This window comes from Ciconia boyciana, chromosome 1 (genome assembly GCF_034638445.1).
Source record: "Ciconia boyciana chromosome 1, ASM3463844v1, whole genome shotgun sequence".
NCBI classification, from domain to species: domain Eukaryota; kingdom Metazoa; phylum Chordata; class Aves; order Ciconiiformes; family Ciconiidae; genus Ciconia; species Ciconia boyciana.
In genome coordinates this window covers 1940048-1959374 of record NC_132934.1, presented here as the reverse complement: position 1 = coordinate 1959374, position 19327 = coordinate 1940048, and the positions used below count along the sequence as shown (strand labels likewise).

At 55.7% G+C, this 19327-nt stretch overlaps 2 protein-coding genes across 4 annotated transcripts in view; both read left to right on the top strand.

Annotated features, from left to right (window-relative positions):
• Positions 1-139: 139 nt before the first annotated feature.
• ZC3HC1 (zinc finger C3HC-type containing 1) lies at positions 140-10459 on the top strand. 2 transcript variants are annotated; one of them, XM_072856817.1, is made up of 10 exons: positions 140-352; positions 2206-2317; positions 2501-2651; positions 4739-4822; positions 5297-5424; positions 6933-7090; positions 7936-8161; positions 8648-8854; positions 9065-9274; positions 9996-10459. In XM_072856817.1, exons 1-10 carry the CDS (start codon positions 276-278, stop codon positions 10062-10064), a joined length of 1422 nt encoding a protein of 473 aa, XP_072712918.1. In that variant the 5' UTR covers positions 140-275; the 3' UTR covers positions 10065-10459. The 2 variants fall into 2 exon arrangements, with proteins under 2 accessions (XP_072712918.1, XP_072712909.1); XM_072856808.1 differs by having other exon boundaries at positions 143-487.
• Positions 10460-13060: 2601 nt separating this feature from the next.
• Positions 13061-19327, top strand: part of UBE2H (ubiquitin conjugating enzyme E2 H) — a 53799-nt gene continuing 47532 nt past the window's right edge. For both annotated transcript variants that reach the window (XM_072856773.1, XM_072856766.1), the window contains exon 1: positions 13061-13401. In XM_072856773.1, coding sequence (XP_072712874.1) covers positions 13349-13401 — 53 coding nt within the window. In that variant the 5' untranslated portion in view covers positions 13061-13348. The remainder of the gene's footprint in view (positions 13402-19327) is intronic.

The window sequence follows — 19327 nt, the reverse complement described above, 5'->3', positions numbered from 1 at the left end:
GAGCTTCTGCGGCCGCGTCCTATGAAACGCGGGCTTCTTGGTAAGTGGGGGAAGGCCGCGGCAGAACGTCGTTGTTGTGAGGGCTGAGCAATCGATCGTGGCGCCTGCGCGTCGCCTCGGGGGCAGGCTGGAGCAATAGAGTGCCGAAAGCGGGAGCGTGCAGCGCCCGGGGCGTGGGGGGCCTGCGGAGGGACGCGGGACCCCGCAGTGGAGGCGGCAGCGCACCGCTAACCCTCCGTGGGGACGAGGGGGCCGTGCGGGAGTTGCGTGGGGTCATGAGCAGCCCCACGGCGGGGCCGGAACGGTCCTGTGCGGTCACGTTTCCCGCCCGCTCTCCCCGGGCCGTGACGGGGTGAGGGACCAAGATGGCGGCGCCCAGCGCCGGGGCGGCGGGAGGAGCCCGGGGGAGGCCGCCCGCCGTCACCCCCCAGCAGATCCGCGACCTCATCGATGGTGGTATCTCCCCTGAGGGCGCCGGTCCCGACGGGTGAGGGGGAGCGGCGGGACCCCGCTGGCGCCGGGCCTGAGGCGGGCGGCCCGGTCGTGTGGCACCGGGGGGGGGAGAGGGTATTGAGGAGACCCTTAAGTTATTGGGGCGCGCTGGGAGGTATTGGGGAGCACTGGGAGACGCTGAGGCGCCCTGGGAGACGACAGGAGATGTTGGGGGGTACTGGAGAGCACCGATAGGTTTTGGGACTTATTACGGGGGAAAAGAGGGTGCTGGGGTGTGCTGGGAGGGACTGGGAAGCACGGGGGGGGCACTGGAAATTGGGGGCGCTGGGGGGCGGTGCTGGTGGCACTAAGGGGCAGTGGGAGGTGGTACTGGTGGGACTTGGAGTACTGGAGGATCTAAGAGGCACAGGGAGGCAGTAGCAGAAACTGGGAGGTACTGGGACGCTGGGAGGCAGTAGTGGGCAGTGGGAGGCACTGGTGCGCACTGGGAGGCAGTGCTGGGGGGCACTGGGAGGGCAGGGGAAGGTAAGTGACCTGTAAAGTTCTGGCGTCCCCGTAGCCTGAGCGAGCTGAACTGGTCATTTACCGGGGCTCTGACCCGAAAAGTATTCGCAGCTCAAATGCTGTGTTCAGTGTTGGGCCCCTCACCACAAGAGAGACATTGAGGGGCTGGAGCGTGTCCAGAGAAGGGCAACGGAGCTGGGGAAGGGTCTGGAGCACAAGGCTGATGGGGAGCGGCTGAGGGACCTGGGGTTGTTCAGCCTGGAGAAAAGGAGGCTGAGGGGAGACCTCATCGCTCTCTACAGCTGCCTGAAAGGAGGTGGTAGAGAGGTGGGGTCGGTCTCTTCTCCCAGGTAACAAGTGATAGGACGAGAGGAAATGTCCTCAAGTTGTGCCAGGGGAGGTTTAGACTGGATATTAGGAAATTTTACTTCACTGAAAGGGTTATCAAGCACTGGAACAGGCTGCCCAGGGAAGGGGTTGAGTCGCCATCCCTGGAGGTATTTAAAAGACGTTTGGATGAGGTGCTTAGGGACATGGTGTAGTGGTGGTCTTGGTAGTGTTAGGTTTATGGTTGGACTTGATGATCTTAAAGGTCTTTTCCAACCTATACGATTCTGTGAAAAGTGTGGGGTCACACCCCAGGGGGGACACTGAGTCACAGGAGTTACTGGTGGGCGTTGGGGAGTCTGGGATGCACTGGGTGGCTGAGCTTTGAGGGCGTCTGGCTAAAGCCAAGCAACCACGATTGCCCTCAGAGGCACAGTACACCCTTGACCCAACCATCCCCAAATTTTGGCTGGCAAAGGGTGTTGGGGAGAGGCTGAAGGGCAGCACTCGCAGCAGCGCTGGCATTCTGGGCACAGATGCCGGTGCCAGGAGCCGGCATTCCAGGTGCTGGGAGCTCAGATGTGCCCCTGACTTCAGAGAAGTGCTGTGATCATCAATCTGGTTTCGCCAGGCTCGGAAAACGAGCTCCTGTCTCCTGCTTGTCACATCAAATCCCCATCTGCTGCTGCTGTCGGTCATCATGAAATATTTAATGCGCACCTTTGCTTGTTGCATTATATTTTTTAATTGGTTTATTAGTAAAGTAATTAAAAGTTGGGGCTTAGGAGCTCTGGGGAAAGGGTTCTTGTAAGGGTATGCCTGAAGGATGAAAGGTTAGAAAGTGGTCTGTGCATTGTTTATTAATGAAACCTTTCCAGGACAGCGCAGATGCTGTCCTTGCTGACTTGCTGTTCCTTTTAGAAAGGACAGGTCCGACTGGTCGGAATCGGCTAATGGATCTTCTCAAATGGATGCTCTCTCCTTGGAGTCCGCCAGCAAGGAAGCCTATTTCAGCAGAGTAGAAACATTCACCATATCCTTTCTGACACTGAGCTTCCAGCTGTCCCCCACCCTGCTTTGCTGTCACTCTCCCCGTGGCTTCCCCACAAGCTCCATCTTCTTGGAAGCTTTTCTTCTTCTTTGGCTAAATAAACCCTGGCTAAAGCTTTGCCTGGCCAACCCATAATTTATTGGGTTTTATCCTTAACGTGAGCACCCGCTGAAGTGGGCGGGCAAACCCCACGAGCTGTCTCCCCTGGTTTGCGCCAAGTATGGCTGGACCAACGTGGAGTGCGACATGCTGAAGTGCTCCAGCTGCCAGGCCTTCCTCTGCGTGAGCCTGCAGCTCACATTTGACTTCAACAAATGTATGTATGCCGGCGTCTGGCGGGTACAGGGAGTGGGCTGTAGGGTTTGGGGGTGTATGTGCCTCATCATGTGCATAAATGACTTCCATAGTCTTGTCCTGGGAGGTGCTGGGTGTTTGATGTTTCTGAAAATAAAGTGCAAGTTGAATAAATTTCCATTAGTTTGTGAGAACATGGTAAATCTTCCTCCTTCTGTTGTCAGAGATGGGTTAGAATAGAATAGTTCCAGTTGGAAGGGACCTACAGTGATCATCTAGTCCAACTGCCTGACCACTTCAGGGCTGACCAAACATTAAATCATATTATTAAGGACCTTGTCCAAATGCCTCTTAAACGCTGACGGGCTCGGGGCATCGACCACCTCTCTAGGAAGCCTCTTCCAGTGTGTGACCACCCTCTTGGTAAAGAAATGCTTCCTGATATCAAGTCTGAACCTCCCCTGATGCAGCTTTGAACCATTCCCATGTGTCCTGTCCCTGGATCCCAGGGAGAAGAGATCAGCACCTCCCTCTCCACTTCCACTCTTTGGGAAGCTGTAGAGACCAATGAGGACACCCCTCAGCCTCATCTCCAAATTAGACAAACCCAGAGCCCTCAGCCGCTCCTCACAGGACATTCCTTCCAGCCCTTTCACCAGCTTTGTTGCCCTCCTTGGGATGCATTCAAGTACCTTAATAGCCTTTTTTAAAATTTTGTTTCCCGACTGCTCGGTCTGCCGCCCTGATCCTCCCCTAAATTTTTCTCATGTGGGCTGTTGGTGGCTGCTGGTCACCAAGTCAAGCCCGTTCAGGTGGTCACATTATGTAATTTAATTAATAAACTCCTTCACTGCCCTCTTTAAACTACTTGGACTACCAACAGTAAAGTTCTCCCTCGCCAAACTCCTTGCCCAGGCCCAACACCAGTTTCCTTCCTCTGCCTGCAGAGCATTGTCCACTCCTGATGCTGTGAGGCGCAGGCAGGGAGCAGTAACGGCTCCTGTCTCTCCCACGTTGGACAACGTGGGGCTGAGAGTGTGGCAGGAACGCCAGGCTCCATGGTGTGCTCAGCCCCATGGCGTGAGTGTTGCTCGTGAGCCACAGGATAGCAATGGCCTGTGCTTTATAACCTGCCCAGACCTTTCCTTTACCTGCATCTGTCCTCTGGAGAAAGATGTGTTTTACCCCACCACAAATAAGTGTCATCTCCACTTCTTAATTTTCTTGACTGCAAGTCCCTGCTCTTGTTATCTGGAAGGTAGCGGAGAGTGCAGCCCTGATGTCTGACAAATGCAGTGCGGGTCATGTGTAATGGGGAGCTGCATGACCATTTTCTTTTGGGTCACTCTTAATATTGACGCCCGCTGTTTGTTCAGACTATCTTTTTAAAATAAATCTTGGCCTAATTATTCTGTTGGTAATTGCACTGGCTTAGGAAAATCTAAAACAATTGGAGGTTGGAAGAAGGGCTTGAAAAACAAATTGAAAAATAAATAATTTGGTTCTGAAAGGTGTGAATAAGTTAAATTAAGTATGAAATCTTTTTTTTGGGAAGCTTGATTTCCAGACATGGCTGTGGTTTGGCTCCTACAGCCGGGGCAGAGGGGTCAGGCGAGTTAGCTAGGGACTGGCATCGTCCCAGGAGGTAAAACTGGCAAGTGCAGGCGGTCCCTGTGCCTGTGGTTGGTTTGAGCTGTGTGTCTGCTGTGCAGCAGGGCAGGCTCCCCTGCTCCATGGTCGCTGTGGCTGGGAATAGGAGGCAATTTTGGCTGCAGGGAGGTGGAACCGCTCTGGTGACATTTGCTGTTGCGGAGATAACCCCTTGAGCCAGCCTACCTTCACTGCCGCAGGAGCCGCCGCTCCGTGGTTGCCTGCAGGGAGGCTGGAGGTGCGGCAGCTCCTTTTGGTGGGGAGGGAGATGAGTCTGAGGTGAGAGCTTCAGGCTCTGCAAGCTACAGCCTCAGGTGGCATCCGTCACCCAAGCCATGCCGAACAGGAGGAGCAGAGAAGCCCTCGTAGCCTGGTGCCTTCCACTCCTGGTTTGGTTTTCCTAACTGTTCCCCGAGAAGGTGACTCCGCAGGGGAGAAAAAGTGAGCTTTGCCTTGCAGATAAGGAGCGCTGCATGGAACTGAAGAAGGCCTTGTGCACCGCTCACGAGAAGTTCTGCTTCTGGCCGGACAGCCCCTGCCCAGGTTGGTGTCTGGCTAGTGCACGTGTCCGGGATCATAGTCCTCTTTTTTACCCCGTGGGGACATTGAAATACACAGTGGCAGAGCAATGCCTGTGAGCAGCCTCAGCAAATAAACAACTGAACCACGGCTCGAGGCCTGAATCTTGAATCCCAGGCCAGGCTGTACCCAACCTCCCTTAGCTTTTGCATTCCTCCAGGGCAGTTAAAATGCTGTTCAGATTGTAACTGGGAGGGGACAGGGGAGGCTGGATGACATGGGACGCTCAAAGGCTGATGGATCTCATCTTCAAAGCTGTGCCGCATGAGGAAGAGTGGTTGCAAAGGAAAAAGACTGTGCTCAGCTTTTCTTTTAAAAGCCAGGAGACCATTATGGGGAGAACTTGGTTGGTCTCATCTTCTCTCTTGCCCTGTGGGATAAGGAGGGGGTGGGAAGGCTGGTGGCACAGCTCAGGCCTCCCACGTTTGCTTTCACCAGATCGCTTTGCTGTGTTGCTGGTGGATGAGCCCAGAGCCCTTCTCCAGGACTTCCTGGACCGCTTTCAGAGTCTGTGTCAGCTGGAGCTGCAGCTGCCCTCCCTCAGACCAGAAGACATGAAAAACATGGTGAGTTCCCAGGTGCCCCTGAGACCAGAGGAGTTCAAGTCCCCAGTGACGATGTCACAGGTTTGCCTGTGCTGTGCAAACCCTGACCGAAACAGTTGTGAGATTCAAACTGGAGACTCCAGCTTGCCAAGTAGGCAAAGCTCATCCCTGCCTGCATGTGTGAGTGGTCTGGCATCGCCTTGGCTTTCTCCTCGGACATTCCCCACGTGGTGGTTTCACCTGGTGTTTCTGGAAGCATGTAAAAGGGAGTTTGGAAAGGCTCATCTGCCGTGCAAGCCCTTGACCAACGCAGGCACAGCTGGCTCATGTCACCACGATGTTGGTGGGAAGTGGACTGTAGCAGCCGGTTCCTACTCTGCGCCTTTCCTGGCGTGCGTGGTGCTCTCTGGTGCACGGCAGAAGTGATTTGGGGTCCCACAGACTCCTTCATGAGCTCTCCCTGGCAGCTCCCACCCCTGTTTGTTACCTCCAAGGGCTCCGTGAGATGTGGCAGCCTGCAGGTTGTTCCTCTAGCAAGTGGCTGGGGTCCCACTGGAGGCAGTCATTGCTCTAGGGGGGATTGGGAATTTGGGGAGCCAGAGGCTGCCCCGGAGCAGAGGTGTGGGCAGAGGCCTGTACAGGTGAGGGAGCACAGGGAGTGTGGTACAGGGGGGCTCTTGTGCAAGGCAGCTGTATGAGGACGCTCAGCAGGCAGGAGGGAAGAGCAGGAGCTACGGCACAAGAGGCTGGAGCGTAGCCGCAGCCAGGAGCAAGTGTGGAATTGCCTCCTCGTAGGGACCTGGCCAGGCCGTGCTCTACGCCAGCCAAGTCTGGCTTGTTGGGCTCTCACTCGCTGGGAAACAGATGGCACTCGGCAGCGAGAAGCCGTGTGGGAGCTGGGGAACTTTTCATCCATTCAGCAGAAATCGCAGAGGTGTTTTATGGTTGCCACCATGGGCTGGCTGAGCTAGGAAACCCATCAGAGCCCCCCGAGAAGAGATAGCATAAAGCCAACGGACATATTGCATCTAACTCCCCAGCTGTCCCACTAGCAGCAAGGTCTGGAGCCCGACTGACAGCCTTCGGGGACTCTCTTTTCTCCCCGTGTCTCAGCAATGGCCCCAGAAGTGTTCGCAGTTTGCCTGAGCACAGGCAAACGCAGTCCCTGCTGGCTCCCTGGAATTGGAGGGAGAGACGGGGGCTGTTCGGGCTCGTGCTTGCTGTGAGCGGTGGAGCTGCGACCTGCTCCGCTGTCCCCACGCATGCTCGGGGGAGCAAATGGTGCTTGAACAGAGTCCACGCAACGGGGAGAGTCAGACGGGCACAAGGCAGGAGCAAGCCATCGCTCTGTGTGGCTTTTGCTTGTTAACCGGAGTAGAGGTGCTGGGGGTGCTAGCTCATACACCCAGCCCTTTTGGGGAGTGAAAAAGGGATTTTTCTCCATGTAGGACATGGTTTGTGAGCAGAAGCAGTGTATTTTATCAGACTGCCTCTGACTGCCAGCTCTGCCACCTTTCTCTGCCCCGCAGTCCCTGACAGAGGAGAAGATCAGTCTGCTCCTCCAGCTGATCGGGGAGGAACTAGACCACAAAACGGAGGGAGAGAAACCACCGATGAAGTTTGCCACGGAAATCCTGCAAGTGCACGTTCCTGCCTGCATCCTGGCTTTGTGCGGCTGGACTTGTAGGTGGGTAGTGGTGTAGGACTGATACTGAAGTGTCTGCCGCACTTTGTGGTTGCTGGTGAAACCTGTCAGAGGCTGGAGGAATGCAGATGTCCCTCCTGTGAAATGTTCAGTATCCAGTATTTTACTATTTTATTATTATCTCTAGCTGTTAAAATTGACAGACTTCCAGAAACTCCAGTGCAAATCTAAAATAGACGTCTCCCTCAGACGGTAGAGAGTCTGAAACAACTGAGTGTCGGTTGCCTGGCTCGTTGCTGATTTAGATGTTGAAGTCAATCCCTGAAATGTCATCCTCAGTAACACTTTCATTGCTCGTCAGGCCTGCGGGAAGGGAGGGAAGGTTCGTGACCTGAAGGTTTGCGGCTTCCCAAAGCGTGTGCTGTGAGCAGAACAGCCACGCTGTTTGTGCCTGAGGCAGCTTGCTGAAGGTGAAGCGATCTCTTACAGTGTGGGCTGGAAAAAGGCTTACAGTGGGGAAGAGCAGAGCTGCCGCTGTGGCTGGCCAGTCCAGGAGCTGAGGATGGGGACCCTCTTGGCTGATATGCCATAAAGTGTGCTCCTGCTTCATGGCAAGCCAAAATTTAACCAAGCCAGTTTAAATCAATGCTATAGATGGGTTTTAATGGACTCATTTTACTTCTTAGCACACGGGGCTACAAAAACAGTAAGTTTGTGCCTTGGCCCAGGGGTACTGATGTCTTGAAACGTGCTGGCTCAGAAACCTGCGACTGAGACCGTTCCTGTGCTGTGCCAAAAGCGCAGCACATCTCTTCTGAAAGCTGCGATTTTTGGGGAAAGGCCCAGGCTCATCCCTGACCTCTTGTGACTTGGCTCTGTCCCCGCAGCACTGTGTCTGGCTCCGTGCACCTCTCGGTGATCACCTGCTCCCGCTGCATGAGGAAGGTGGGACTGTGGGGTTTTCACCAGCTGGAGTCTGCGGGGCTGGAGCTGGACTCCTGCAGCCCGAGCAGCACACCGCCGGCACCTGCTGAGCGCTTCCTGCTCGTGCCCACTTCTCCACGCAGGATGCTTACGCGGAGCCAAGACACTCTCCCTCCAGGCTCCGAGCAGGTATGGCCCAGCTCAGCCGGACCGTGAGCTCGGGTTGTTTGGGTGATGCAGGGCCACACAGGAGTCAAGGCTGATGTAGTTTAGGTGTCCGCTGCCTTTTACCTTGAAAGAGGCTCATCTTGGTGCCGTGTCTTCAGCCATGGGCAACATCCAACAGAAGTGGGTTGCTGCTGCCTTTCCCACTGCCCTTTGCAGCTCTGTCCTCCCCTCCCTCAGCCCTCCTGTAGGTCCTTTTCAGCCAGGATACTGGGGCTTATCTAACTTGGGGTGCTCCCAATCAGGGGCTGTCTTCACCCATGTCCAACTAGACCCATCTAAGATGCTCCTGGTGTGAAGGAAAAGTGGCACGACTCCTGCCAGGATGGCTGAGAAGGTTTTTGTTTTCTCTTGTTTGAGCTGGGCAGGGCCCCCCTGCCCACTTCAGGCAGAGGACATGCTGGTGACCAGAGGAGCTCTATTAATTCCTTGTTCTTTCTCCACTGGCAGCACGAGAAGAGCCCGTCCCCAGCCATCTCTCGCCCGCAGGGTTGGGACTCTCCCATCCCCATGGACAGGGGTGAGTTGGAGGTGGCCAGCCCCACTTTGAGGAGCCGCCCTGTCACCCGCAGCATGGGGCAGGGGGACAACATGGAGGTGCCGTCCAGTCCTCTCCGCAAAGCCAAGCGGGCACGGCTCTGCTCTTCCAGCAGTTCGGTGAGTGACCCGGGTGCAGGCACAGGGAGAGCCTGGGTGGGGAGGAGAGGGGTCTGGGCAGGGTGCTCCTGATCCAGGGACCAGTGTTGTCCCTGTAGCGCGGCACTGGGCTGGTGTTTAGGCGTGGAGAGGGTTTTATTGTGTCATTGGAGTCTGTTTTAAACCATGCTGTCACTGTCCTCCTTCATTGTCATCTCCTCCCCAACCCAGGACACTTCTTTGAGGAGCTTCTTTGACCCCAGCTCACAGCATCGCGACTGGTGTCCCTGGGTCAATGCAGTGGAGGGAGGGGAAGCCCTGGAGGATACCGCAACCCAGACGGAGAAGGAGCCTGCGAAGGCAGAGCCGGGCTGGCGAGTGGTACTGAACACGCTCCTCGCCACCAGAAAGCGTGACAGAGTGCCTGAGACAGAGTCTGTGGTGAGCCTGTGGGATCCCCAGCCCTGAAACCAAGTGCTCAAACACTGCTTGCTTCAGCCTTGCCCAGGGCTGAAAGTCTTCAGGCAGAGTTTGGGGTAGATGGGCTTCATTTGGGCTAAATGCAAACCCAGCTGGGTGGCAAGGACCAAGCATGTGTCTGCAGAGTCTCAGCTTCCCCTCCGGCTGTGCTGACAGCCTCTCGGCTGGGTCTCATCCGTTACAATGATGTGTTGTGTGCAGATCTGCTCAAGGGCTGCTATAAATAACAGCCTTTGCCGAGCAGCTCAGCGCTGCCCAAGATCCAGTTTCATTTCATGTCCCGATAGAGAGCTTCCAACCCTCTCTACAGACATCGTGACCACTGGCTCCTGTGGCTGCCAGCCCCAGGCTGTTGGACCGGTGGGTTTGCCGAGCCAGGGGAGCAGAGCTGAGGCCACAGCCCCACTCCCCAAATGGCTGTGGAGCAGCTAGTACCTGCTGCTGTCACCCTGGGCCCCATTATCCTCTTGGATTCCTCCTGCTGGCTCTCCCCTCCAGTTCTGGTAAATTGGGCTAATGAAGAAGAGTAAATTGATGTCCTGGCAGCCAATTAGGATATTTCAGATGGGGGTTTTTTTGCTGCTGTTTCTCCTCGCATGCTTTGGAGACAGGTCGGTGGCGGTTGCAGGTCCTGTTGTGGTGCCTTAACCCCCGGTTGTTGCTTTGCTCCTCTCTCTCGCAGAGTCTCTCGGTGAAGTCCTGCAAGGTGTTCCGCATTTTCCGGCAGTGGGAGAGCATGAATTCCTCCTGACCAGGGCGCTGTCTCTGGGAACTGCTGCCTGGCTGGCGGCATGGGGCATCACATCGGTCCGGCGGAGATCCACTTTGCAGTCGCTCCTGCGGCAGCTCTGTGCCCCAGGGAGGGGATGCTGAGGAGGCTCCATGCCAAACACAGCCCCCAGCGGCTGCTGGGACCCCCCGCTTCCTGACTGACTTCCTTGAAGCCCCCTGCCTCCACAAATTGCTGCTGTAGCCCTTGGGCCCGAGGGCTTCACAGTCCCCTCTGGAGCCAGGACGTGCCGTGGGCGTGCGGGGTGAATGAGGAGACGTGGTCACCTCACGAGGGTGACCATCTTGTTCAGCTGTGACCCACCACCAGTGGTGCAGGGAAGTGACGCCAGCTGGGAATAAACATTTCACTTTGGGTGTTTTTTTTTTTTCTTACTGCTGGTGCAGTGCTTCTTCCCAGGGGAGGGTGAGCTCTGGACCTAGCACGTGGCTCCCGTATCCCTCATGATGCTCGTCTTTGTGGGATCAGTCTCCGGCTGCCTCCCTCTCCTCTTTCCCACTCCTTGTTTCACTGTCTCCCCTGCCTCATGCGGGCTCTTTGCCACAGCCTCAGCCCCTGTACACACAGAGATGTCCCCAGCCTCGTACCCCAGTGCCTGCCAGCGTCTGCCCCAGCAATCAGCTGCCCGAAGCAGATTTAGTTGGGGGCTGATAGCCTTCCCGGGGTGATAAATCACCTGGCCTGGAGTGCAGAGGGGGCTGGGACGCAGCCAAAACCCTGAAAGAGATGGGTTAGGGCTTCCCATGGCTCAGGGCCATGAAGCTGGGTGCTGAGGCGGGACTGGTCTCTGTGGAAGGGGAAGAAGGTGGCAAGAAGGGAAGTGCTGATCTGTCATCTTCATCCTCAAGATGTCGGGGAAGGGGCTTTGGGGAGGGCTCAGACTCCACAGACAATTTGGGCACTCTTCGACCTCCTCACCCCAGGTCTGCCGCAGCCACACAGATGTGAATGAAGGCACAAGGAAATGTTATTCCCTTTTTTTTTTTTTTGAGCAAAAGAACCCTTTTTGGAGGAGGAGCCCCTGCCTCGGTTTCCCCAGCCCCAGCTCGGGTTTCTTCTGCACCTCATTTTGCCCCATCACCTTTGGGGCATTTTCTGGCCACCCTGTGCCTCGGAAGGCAGTGCCTGCCTTGGTCAGGGCTGATCCCTGCTCTCCCTGAACCCCAAAACTTGCAGGTGCACCTGCCCACCCAGGGGCTTCTTCTAGGAGACACCGTTTACCTGCTGCCTCCTTGGGTGGGTGCTGGCAGGAAGCCCCCTGAGGAGCAGCAGGGCTTGAGTTGGAGTGAGTCATCTTCCTTTCTGAAGAGGGTCCTAATTATATCGCTCTAACGAGGAGCTGCTTCACCCCATGGCCATGCTGGGCTGGGAGTTGGGGGTGGAGATGGGGGTGTCACCCCCACACACACCCCCTGGGTACCCCCAGCCCCAGAGGGGTGAGGATGGGCTGGGCATTGGCTGGGCTCTGCAGGGGGGCACGGAGCAGCCCCTTCCCCAGCTGCCTGCACTCATGGATCCCCTTGTCCCCAACAGCCCCCCATGGTTTCCCCTAGCTCCCCTCATCCCCCATAGCTTCCCCCCACTCCTTATAGCTCCCCAGAGCTTGCTATGGGTCCCTGTAGCTCCCCTGCTCCCCAGAACTCCTCTGGCTCCCCACGGCTCCCCCTTTTCCAATGGTTTTCTCCCAGCTCTCATATTCCTCTTATCTCTCCCATTCCCTATGGCTTCTGACATCCCCCCTTGCCCTCCCCTTTGCCACTTTGCCTGCCCATCCCCACCACGGTCAGGGAATCACCCCACAAACCGTGGGGTGCACCCATGGGGGGGGGTGTCCACATGCTGTGGTGGGCAAAGCCACCACTCTTTTTTCAGACACAGGGAGGGTTCAGAGGGCCCCAAACCCACTGTGCACCCCTAGAAAGGGTCTGGGTACTGCAAGAGTAGTCTTAAGGCTTCCCAAAAGGGACAGGGTGCTATTGTAGTCCCCGTTACCCTGAAATTATCCCCGTTGCAAAACCAGTATTACAGAAATACAAGGATTTAAAGAAATTAAGGGAATATCCTGATATTCCCCTCTGTTTCTTCCAGTTGCCTGGAACCGGTCAGGGAGCATCGAGGGCTGGGGAAATGGGGGACCCTCTACCCCAACCTCTCCCACTGCTCTGCTCAAATATAACCCCATTTCCCTTTGTCTCCCCAAATTCGTCTCCAGCATAGCTCACCTGGGGTGTGGATCCGACCCCCCTCGGGTGTGTTACCTCCTGCCCCAGCCGGCCTGGGGGCTGGAGGGGCATTAAATGGAGGAAATCACACCCCCCCCACATTTGTGAGGTGAGGTTCCCCCTTTTCTTGGACTTTTTGGGGTTCTTCAGCTGCGTGTCCTCCCTGCGTGGGGAGGAAGCGTTAAGGCAAATTTAGGGGTGATGCTGGGGTCAGGAATGCGGGATGTCCGCCCCGGGCGTGGAGTTGTCATGTCAGAGCCCCGCCAGCTTGAGAGACACCCAGTAGCACCATCGTCATGTGCCCTCTTGTCACCTCCGGGGCGCTGGCAGGTGCCTCCCCCTGCCCCGTCCGGTTGGGTAAACTGAGGCACCGGGAAATGCTTTGCCAGTGTCACACAGGAAAGCCGGCACGGTGACTCGTGCTGCAAGGCCTGGCCATCGGCCACGTGCCCGGTTTGTAATCCAAGGGGGGAGGTCTGGAGGTAATGGTGGCTTTCCCCGGGTGACACTGGCCACCCCGCCCTGGCGTCCTGCCGGGCGGTGACCCCTGCGCTGGGACCCCGGCGGGGGTCTCGAACCCGCGGGATCTCGAACCCGCGGCCCCTCCAACGCTTCCCTCCCACACACACTACAACTCCCGGCGTGCCGCGGGGCGGGTGGGGCCGACGCGGCGTTGCCGGCGCAACCAATGGCGACGGTGCGGGGCGGTGAGGTCACTGCGGGTGACGTCAGGGGTCCAGAGAGAGGCTCCAGCAGAGGCGACCGGAGCGGGGCTCGCGGCTGAGGGAGCGCGAGGCGGCGCGGGGGGGGCCCGGGCGGCGGCACCGGCGGCACCACAGGAGGAGGGCGGCGGCGACGACAGCGGCGGAAGCGACAGCGGCGGAAGCGACAGCGGCGGCGGGGGGGGTCCCAGCGGCTCGGAGCCCGGCGCCCCCCCGCTCCCCTCGGTGCCGGGCGTCCCCGGTCCGCGGCGGCGGCGGCGCTGACAGCCCGCCCGGAGCACCGGGGGCGGCCGCGGCCACCATGTCCTCCCCCAGCCCGGGCAAGAGGCGGATGGACACCGACGTGGTCAAGCTGTATCCTTCCCGCACCCCTTCTGACCCCCCCACCCCCCCTACGGCGGCAGCCCCGGGGGGCGAGCCCGCCTCCTCGGCCGGGCCTGCACCGCGGCGGGGGGCACCGGGGACCCCCCTCCGGTGCCGCACCCCCCATCTCCCTGGGCGGCGGCAGCGCCCCTTTCTGAGGCCAGGCCTAGGCCTCTCTCCAGAGCTGGGGGTTGGCCTTCCCCGCCCCCCCATGGGGTGAGGGCTCCCCTTTACCGGGGGGGAGGCCTAACACCCCCCCCTTCTTTCCCCCTCATTTTGGGGGGGCGGGGGGGGGCTTATCCCCTTCCGTGGCTTGACAGCCATCAGCCAGGGTGCCCTGGGGGTGTCCCTGCAGGTTCCCCCCCCTCCTTGGTGAAGGCCCCCCCAGCCTAGGTGCCCTGCACCCCCACTTGCCTGTCCTGTCCTGCGGCCCAGCCGCCGGGGGAGGGTGAGGAAGGGGAGAGCAGCTCCGGCAGCCACAGCCCAAAGAAAGGCTTTTGTGGTGTTTATTATTATTTACTCCTTGATTTCAGCCTGCGGTTCACGAAGCTTCTGGTGCCGGCTTAGGGATTTAATTTTTTGGGGGGCAGCAGGGGGCTCCCATGAGGACTGGCTCACCGCAGACCCGTGGCTGGGTGATGGGGTGGGCAAAGGGCTCCGGGCAGCGGGGCCAGGGCCCGCAGCCCATCTTGCAAGAGGTCCCATTTATGTAACACTCCAGGTTAGGTTAGGCTTTATTATTTTTATTCCTCACCCCCCCCCCCCCCCCCCTTCCGCGATAGATCTGTTTATATTTTTTCCTCCTTATTTTTATTCTTGGCCCTTTACAGGGTGGCGAATCCTTTTTTTCTCTCTGTCTGGAGTGTGGGTGGCGTTGAAAAATATAATTGGGAATTTGGTTCTGGGATTGTTTTATTAATAGTTTTTGTTTACAAGGTGGCAGTGTGTGCCGAGAGGGGGTAGAAATGACAAGAGTGGCTGAAATGGTTTTCGGCTCTGTTGATTGAACGTGCCTGACCTCCCTCAGCAGAACTTGGGTCTGGTGGCTCTAACTTGGGGTCGAGAAACGGGTCTGATTTAGTTTCCAGAGAGAGATAAACAAACTTACTTGGATTTTGTGTTTTTTTTGGAGGGGGGGGGGGGAGGAGGAGCAGCACCGCTCCTGTTTGTGGCGTGAGGGTGGCTTATCGAAGGAAACTTCTGTTTGACGTTCAGCCTGCGTGTTTCTCTCTACAAAGCTGCTCTTCGTATATTTTTTCGCCTTGTTTTTAAGCAAATAGGAAATGACTACCGATCATGCTTGAATCGGAGCTATTTTTATCCAGGGGTTTAAAGTTACACACATGTCATACTCTGCCGAACGCCAATTGCGATCGATGCTTCATCGCACCGGGAGGAGGGTCGGGAATTCCAGCTGTTTAGTGTGGGGAGGGGGGGAAAAAAAAAAAATCTTCCTTAGGGATAGTCTGGAAAGAGGTCTGGGCCAGAGAGGGGCCGAGGCCCAACCTGATCCGCTGCTGCTCTCCTTTCCCCTCCCCCTCTTTTTTTTTTTTTCCCTCCCCCTTTTTGTTCGATTTGTAGCCAGCATCTCCAGCGATCACAGCATTTTTGGGAGACAAAGAGCAGGTTTTTCTGAAGTGGCTTCGCTCGCTCTGTATTTCTAGCGGCGGCCGGGCCGTACGGTGGTAGGTAGAAAGCCCTGAATATCTGGCATTCCTCCCGATGCTGGGTAGTTTCCGCTCCGCTCTCTTTCTCCCCCCTGACAAAAGAAACCTAAGGCTTTTCCAAAAGCGAAGCTCTTGTTATTGTCGGCGCAGCCTTCCTGGTGTTTTGAGGGGTGAGGGTTAGAGCGGTCGGTCTCCTGCGGACAACAAACTTAGGAAGTTGGATGTGTCAGATGACTCTCCTCACCACTCCTCCCTCCCCAGCCTTTTTTGTTTGTCTGCCTGGCTTGCCTCGCCTGCCCGGGGTAAGCGCAGCTCGCTAGGCCCAGGCTCCTGAGACGCTTCGCTGGGGAATCTTCCTCTCTGGAAGCTGATTTGAAATAAGGGTCTGGTTTAAGATGTGGGAGCGAGGAGGGGTCTTGGTGGTGAGCAAAGGAGAGAGGGCTCATCTGAAGGAATGTACTTGAAGGCTGGCTCGAGGGTTTTGTTGTTGTGTTGGGTGTCCGTCCCGTCCCCCCCCCCCCCCGGTCTTTTGCTGCCATTTTCATTACAGTTTCCCTTTTCAGCCCCTTTTCGTGTCTCTGATGGAGAATAATGGCATGGATTTATGGCCTGCCAAGGGCTACCTTTTTGAGTAGGGAGGGGGTGATGGCCAGAGTGAATAACACCGCTGCCTTCTCCTGCTCTGACAGGTTTAGGAGCCGAGTGGGGTCTTTTTATTATTCCTATTTTCAATCCTAACACGTCCGTGTCCTTTTGTGGATGCCTCTTTGTGAGCAGGGAAGGGGAGAGGTTGCTCGGCCCTCTGGAGCTGGAGGGGGGGGCAGAGCTCTGTGTGTGCGCGTTAATGTGTTGAACTGATGTTTAATAATCGCCTGGACGATTATGTGCTGAAACTCTGAGTCACTCATTGTTTCTCTCCTGATCGCGCTCGCAACGTTGTGCCAACGCTGGGGAAGGGCCTGTAGCAGGGAGCCACGCTGCCTTCCTCCCCTCTTGGGGGGCTGCTGCCCCCCACCACGCTTGCTGAAGTTTCCTACGTGACTTGTGTACCCACAGAATGGGGGACACTGCCTGCACCCCACCTGCCAGCGTGGCTTTGCAGGGAGCCTCCATGCCTCCCCAAAACACCTCGGGACCCACTCACCAGCAGCCTGGAAGCGTGGGGATGTCCCGAGGGCCTGCCGGGAAGCACTCGAGCTCAAGGCCAGGCCTTTCCAGGTAGCCCCCAGCCCGGGGACTGCAGGGTGCCGGAAGCGGGGATCCCATGCCCGGTTCCCCCCAGCTTTGGGGCGAGCTGCCGGCCTTGGAGCCGTGTTTGCAGGCAAGAGGCCTTGGGCAGAGCTCGCAACTCTGCGGATTGGCTGCTCTGTTACTACCCGGAAACCGGGGCCGGGGCGGAGCGAGCCGGCAGCTGATGGGGTGCCCCAGTCAGCGTGTTTACACCCGTGGGGGGACGCACCCCGGCACCCCACAACCCCCCCAGACCGTGGGGCTGTTTGCTACCAGCTGCAGCGGTTCCAAGCCGGGGTTTATTGTTCTGCGCCGGGGAGGAACACGGGAGCTCCAGGGCGAGCTGTTTGCAGCCTCCCCTTGGACGGGAGTTTATTTTGCGCTGATTTATTTTCCTCCTTTTGTGGATAGATGCTTCTGGCTGGGTTGTAGTCCCCAAGCTCTATTTTTAAGCATCAGGGCTGGAAAAGGGAAGTGTCACCCTGTTCTGTGCATGAAAGGAATTATAAATAGTGCTCAGCTTCATTTGAATCTCCCTGTTCTGACCAGTTTACAGAGCTGAAGGTTTGTAACGTGCATCAGAGCTACTGGGGAGCGTAATACATGGAGCGTTGCACTCCCTTCTAATTTTAGGCTCATCCTGAGTCAAGGAGAATAAAGGTACAAAGCTCCTTAGTTTACCTGCGGAGTATTTTGTAATCGCAAAACTCCCCATGTTTGCTCCGCTGAGATCGGCTGAGGCAAAGGGTAGGACACAGTTTACATTTGGGATAAATTCCTTTTTATGTTCATTATAGGCTTACACCGCACTTATCATCCTACTTGAACACCTTCCAAGAGTCGCGTTGGGCAATAGGACAGTCACGTGGCTTTGTTCAGTTTGGCCTGTCCCCAGGGGAAGAGCATGTGCGCTGGAATGTCTTGTTTTGGTAGGGTTTGGTGGTGTGTTGTTGCTGTTTGTTTTTTTGGGTTTTTTTTTAAAGGATAAGACATTTCTGGAAACTTTTACGAGTCAGAATGTAAATTTTAAAATGTCACGCTACACTTCTTTCTGCTCTACTTCTGGGGCTCCGTTTTAATGAGGTCTCCAGGGATGAGGGTAATCGTGTGGTGGTACTTCAAAAAGCACAAAGATGTGGAGACGGCCCCGTTTCAGAACTGGGAGAGCCCCCCCCTTCCCCCAGAGCAGTCAGAAATGCTGGCACAGGTTCTGGTGTATAAATAAAATCCAGTTAAACGTGGCTCAGAACGTATAGTGCTACCTGCCGTTACGAGAACTTTAAATCCACAGATCATTCTGCCAAAACCAAACGAACTAGAGGAAAAAAAAAAAAGAAATAAATCATCTTTGTTGCCTAAATGACAGCTTTCAAGGGTATCATCTTGCTGCTTTTAGAGCTGAATGCGGTGTCTTTGCTGGCGGCTGGATTTTTTCCCCCCAAAAGGACAGGCTTTTGGCTGGAACTGTAAGTTCACTCTTCCATTGTTGCCTTGTCAGTTTGATCGCGGAGGCTATTGAAGCTCGGGCTTGTCGAACAGACCTGAAAGCACGGTGCACCTGCTTAATCATATAATTGCGATGGTCATTGAGATGAAACTGTGGAATATGAATTCGGTTAAGATGGCTTGGAGCAGAGTGCCTGTTCTAGATTGACATCCCGGCCCTATTTAAAATAAGAAAAATAAAGCCTTTGTATCACTCTGCATTTGAGTAATTTTAACTGTTTCTCTGTCTCATTCCCCAGACTCGGAGCGGTGATTTTGGTATTCTGAATAGTATGGCAGTCGTTTTTAGGATTACACTTATGGTACCCAGTTCTTAAGACTAAACTGGCGTTAGATTACTAAATGCTGATTAAACAAATTGTGGAGGCTGTTTCTTTGTAGTAACAGTTTAAAAAAAAAAAAGCACACGCAGGATTTCAGTAAAACAAGTGGCTTGCCTTGTAAAATGGTGTCCCTGATCTCCTTTCTGCTGCTCTGTCTAGAAGGGCGTGCTTGATATTTCTTCTGTCTTTTCTAGTGAAGCTATACTGTGATCTAGGCAGGCTTGGATTTGTAGTAGGTGATTGTTTTTAAGTGTCATCACGACTATCTTACAATCCCGGCAAGCTTTTGGAAACGCATCTTGCTGAGTGCACTCCCACGTGTTCAACATTTCTTAGCAGCAGCAGCCAATAACGTTAGCTTTGAGCATGGCTGCGAATGTTGCAAACCCTGTTAAAGTCTTAATATGTAGGATTAAGCAGAAGATGCCCCCTGATGAGGCTCTGCATTGTTTCATTTGCCGGGGAAATACTACATTTAATCTTCATGTAAGGACAGTCTGTGTTTTGTCCTGCTTCTGGTTATCGCTGTGCACGGGCATTAAAATTCTGTTCTTTTTTTAAAAATGTAAAAAACAATCTTAGGAAAAGCTTGTAAGCAAAGTCTTGAGGTTGCTGGATGCTTGCTTCGTTGATACCTGAGTGGCAAGCAGGAGGAGCTGCCCCGTGTTGTGCTGCTGCCTTCCTCTCTTGAGCTCATGGAAAACAGAGGTGCACTCTTTCAGAGTGTTTCCTTACTTTGTTTTTAGAAGAACATCAGTTAATTGCTCCTTCAAATATGTGCTTAATTGCTGTCTTACCTTGTGCCTACCCTGTTGTACCTGGAGCAGGTTGAGCAGACTGTTAATCTGGAAGCCAAGGGAGTAAATCCTGCAAGGTGCCGAGTGCCTCCTTTGGAGGCTTGGGCGCGCGCAGAGCTTGCACCTCGCCGCTGGATCGCTCTGGGAGAAGGTGGTGGCAGCTTGCTCCTTGGAGGCTCCAGGTTTGCTGCCTCCGCGCGAATGCCAGCAGCGAGGGGGATATGCCTGAGGACAGCGGGGACTGCCTGAGGGCAGAGGTGGTGGTTGGCAATCCTGCCCTCCTCCCGAAGGGGCAACTCGCTGCACAGGCTTTCGCTTTGTGGGCAGGATCCCGTTCTTGGAGCCCTGTGCCCTTCCCTGTCCTCTATCCTGTTACAAGCAAAAGCAAAGGAGT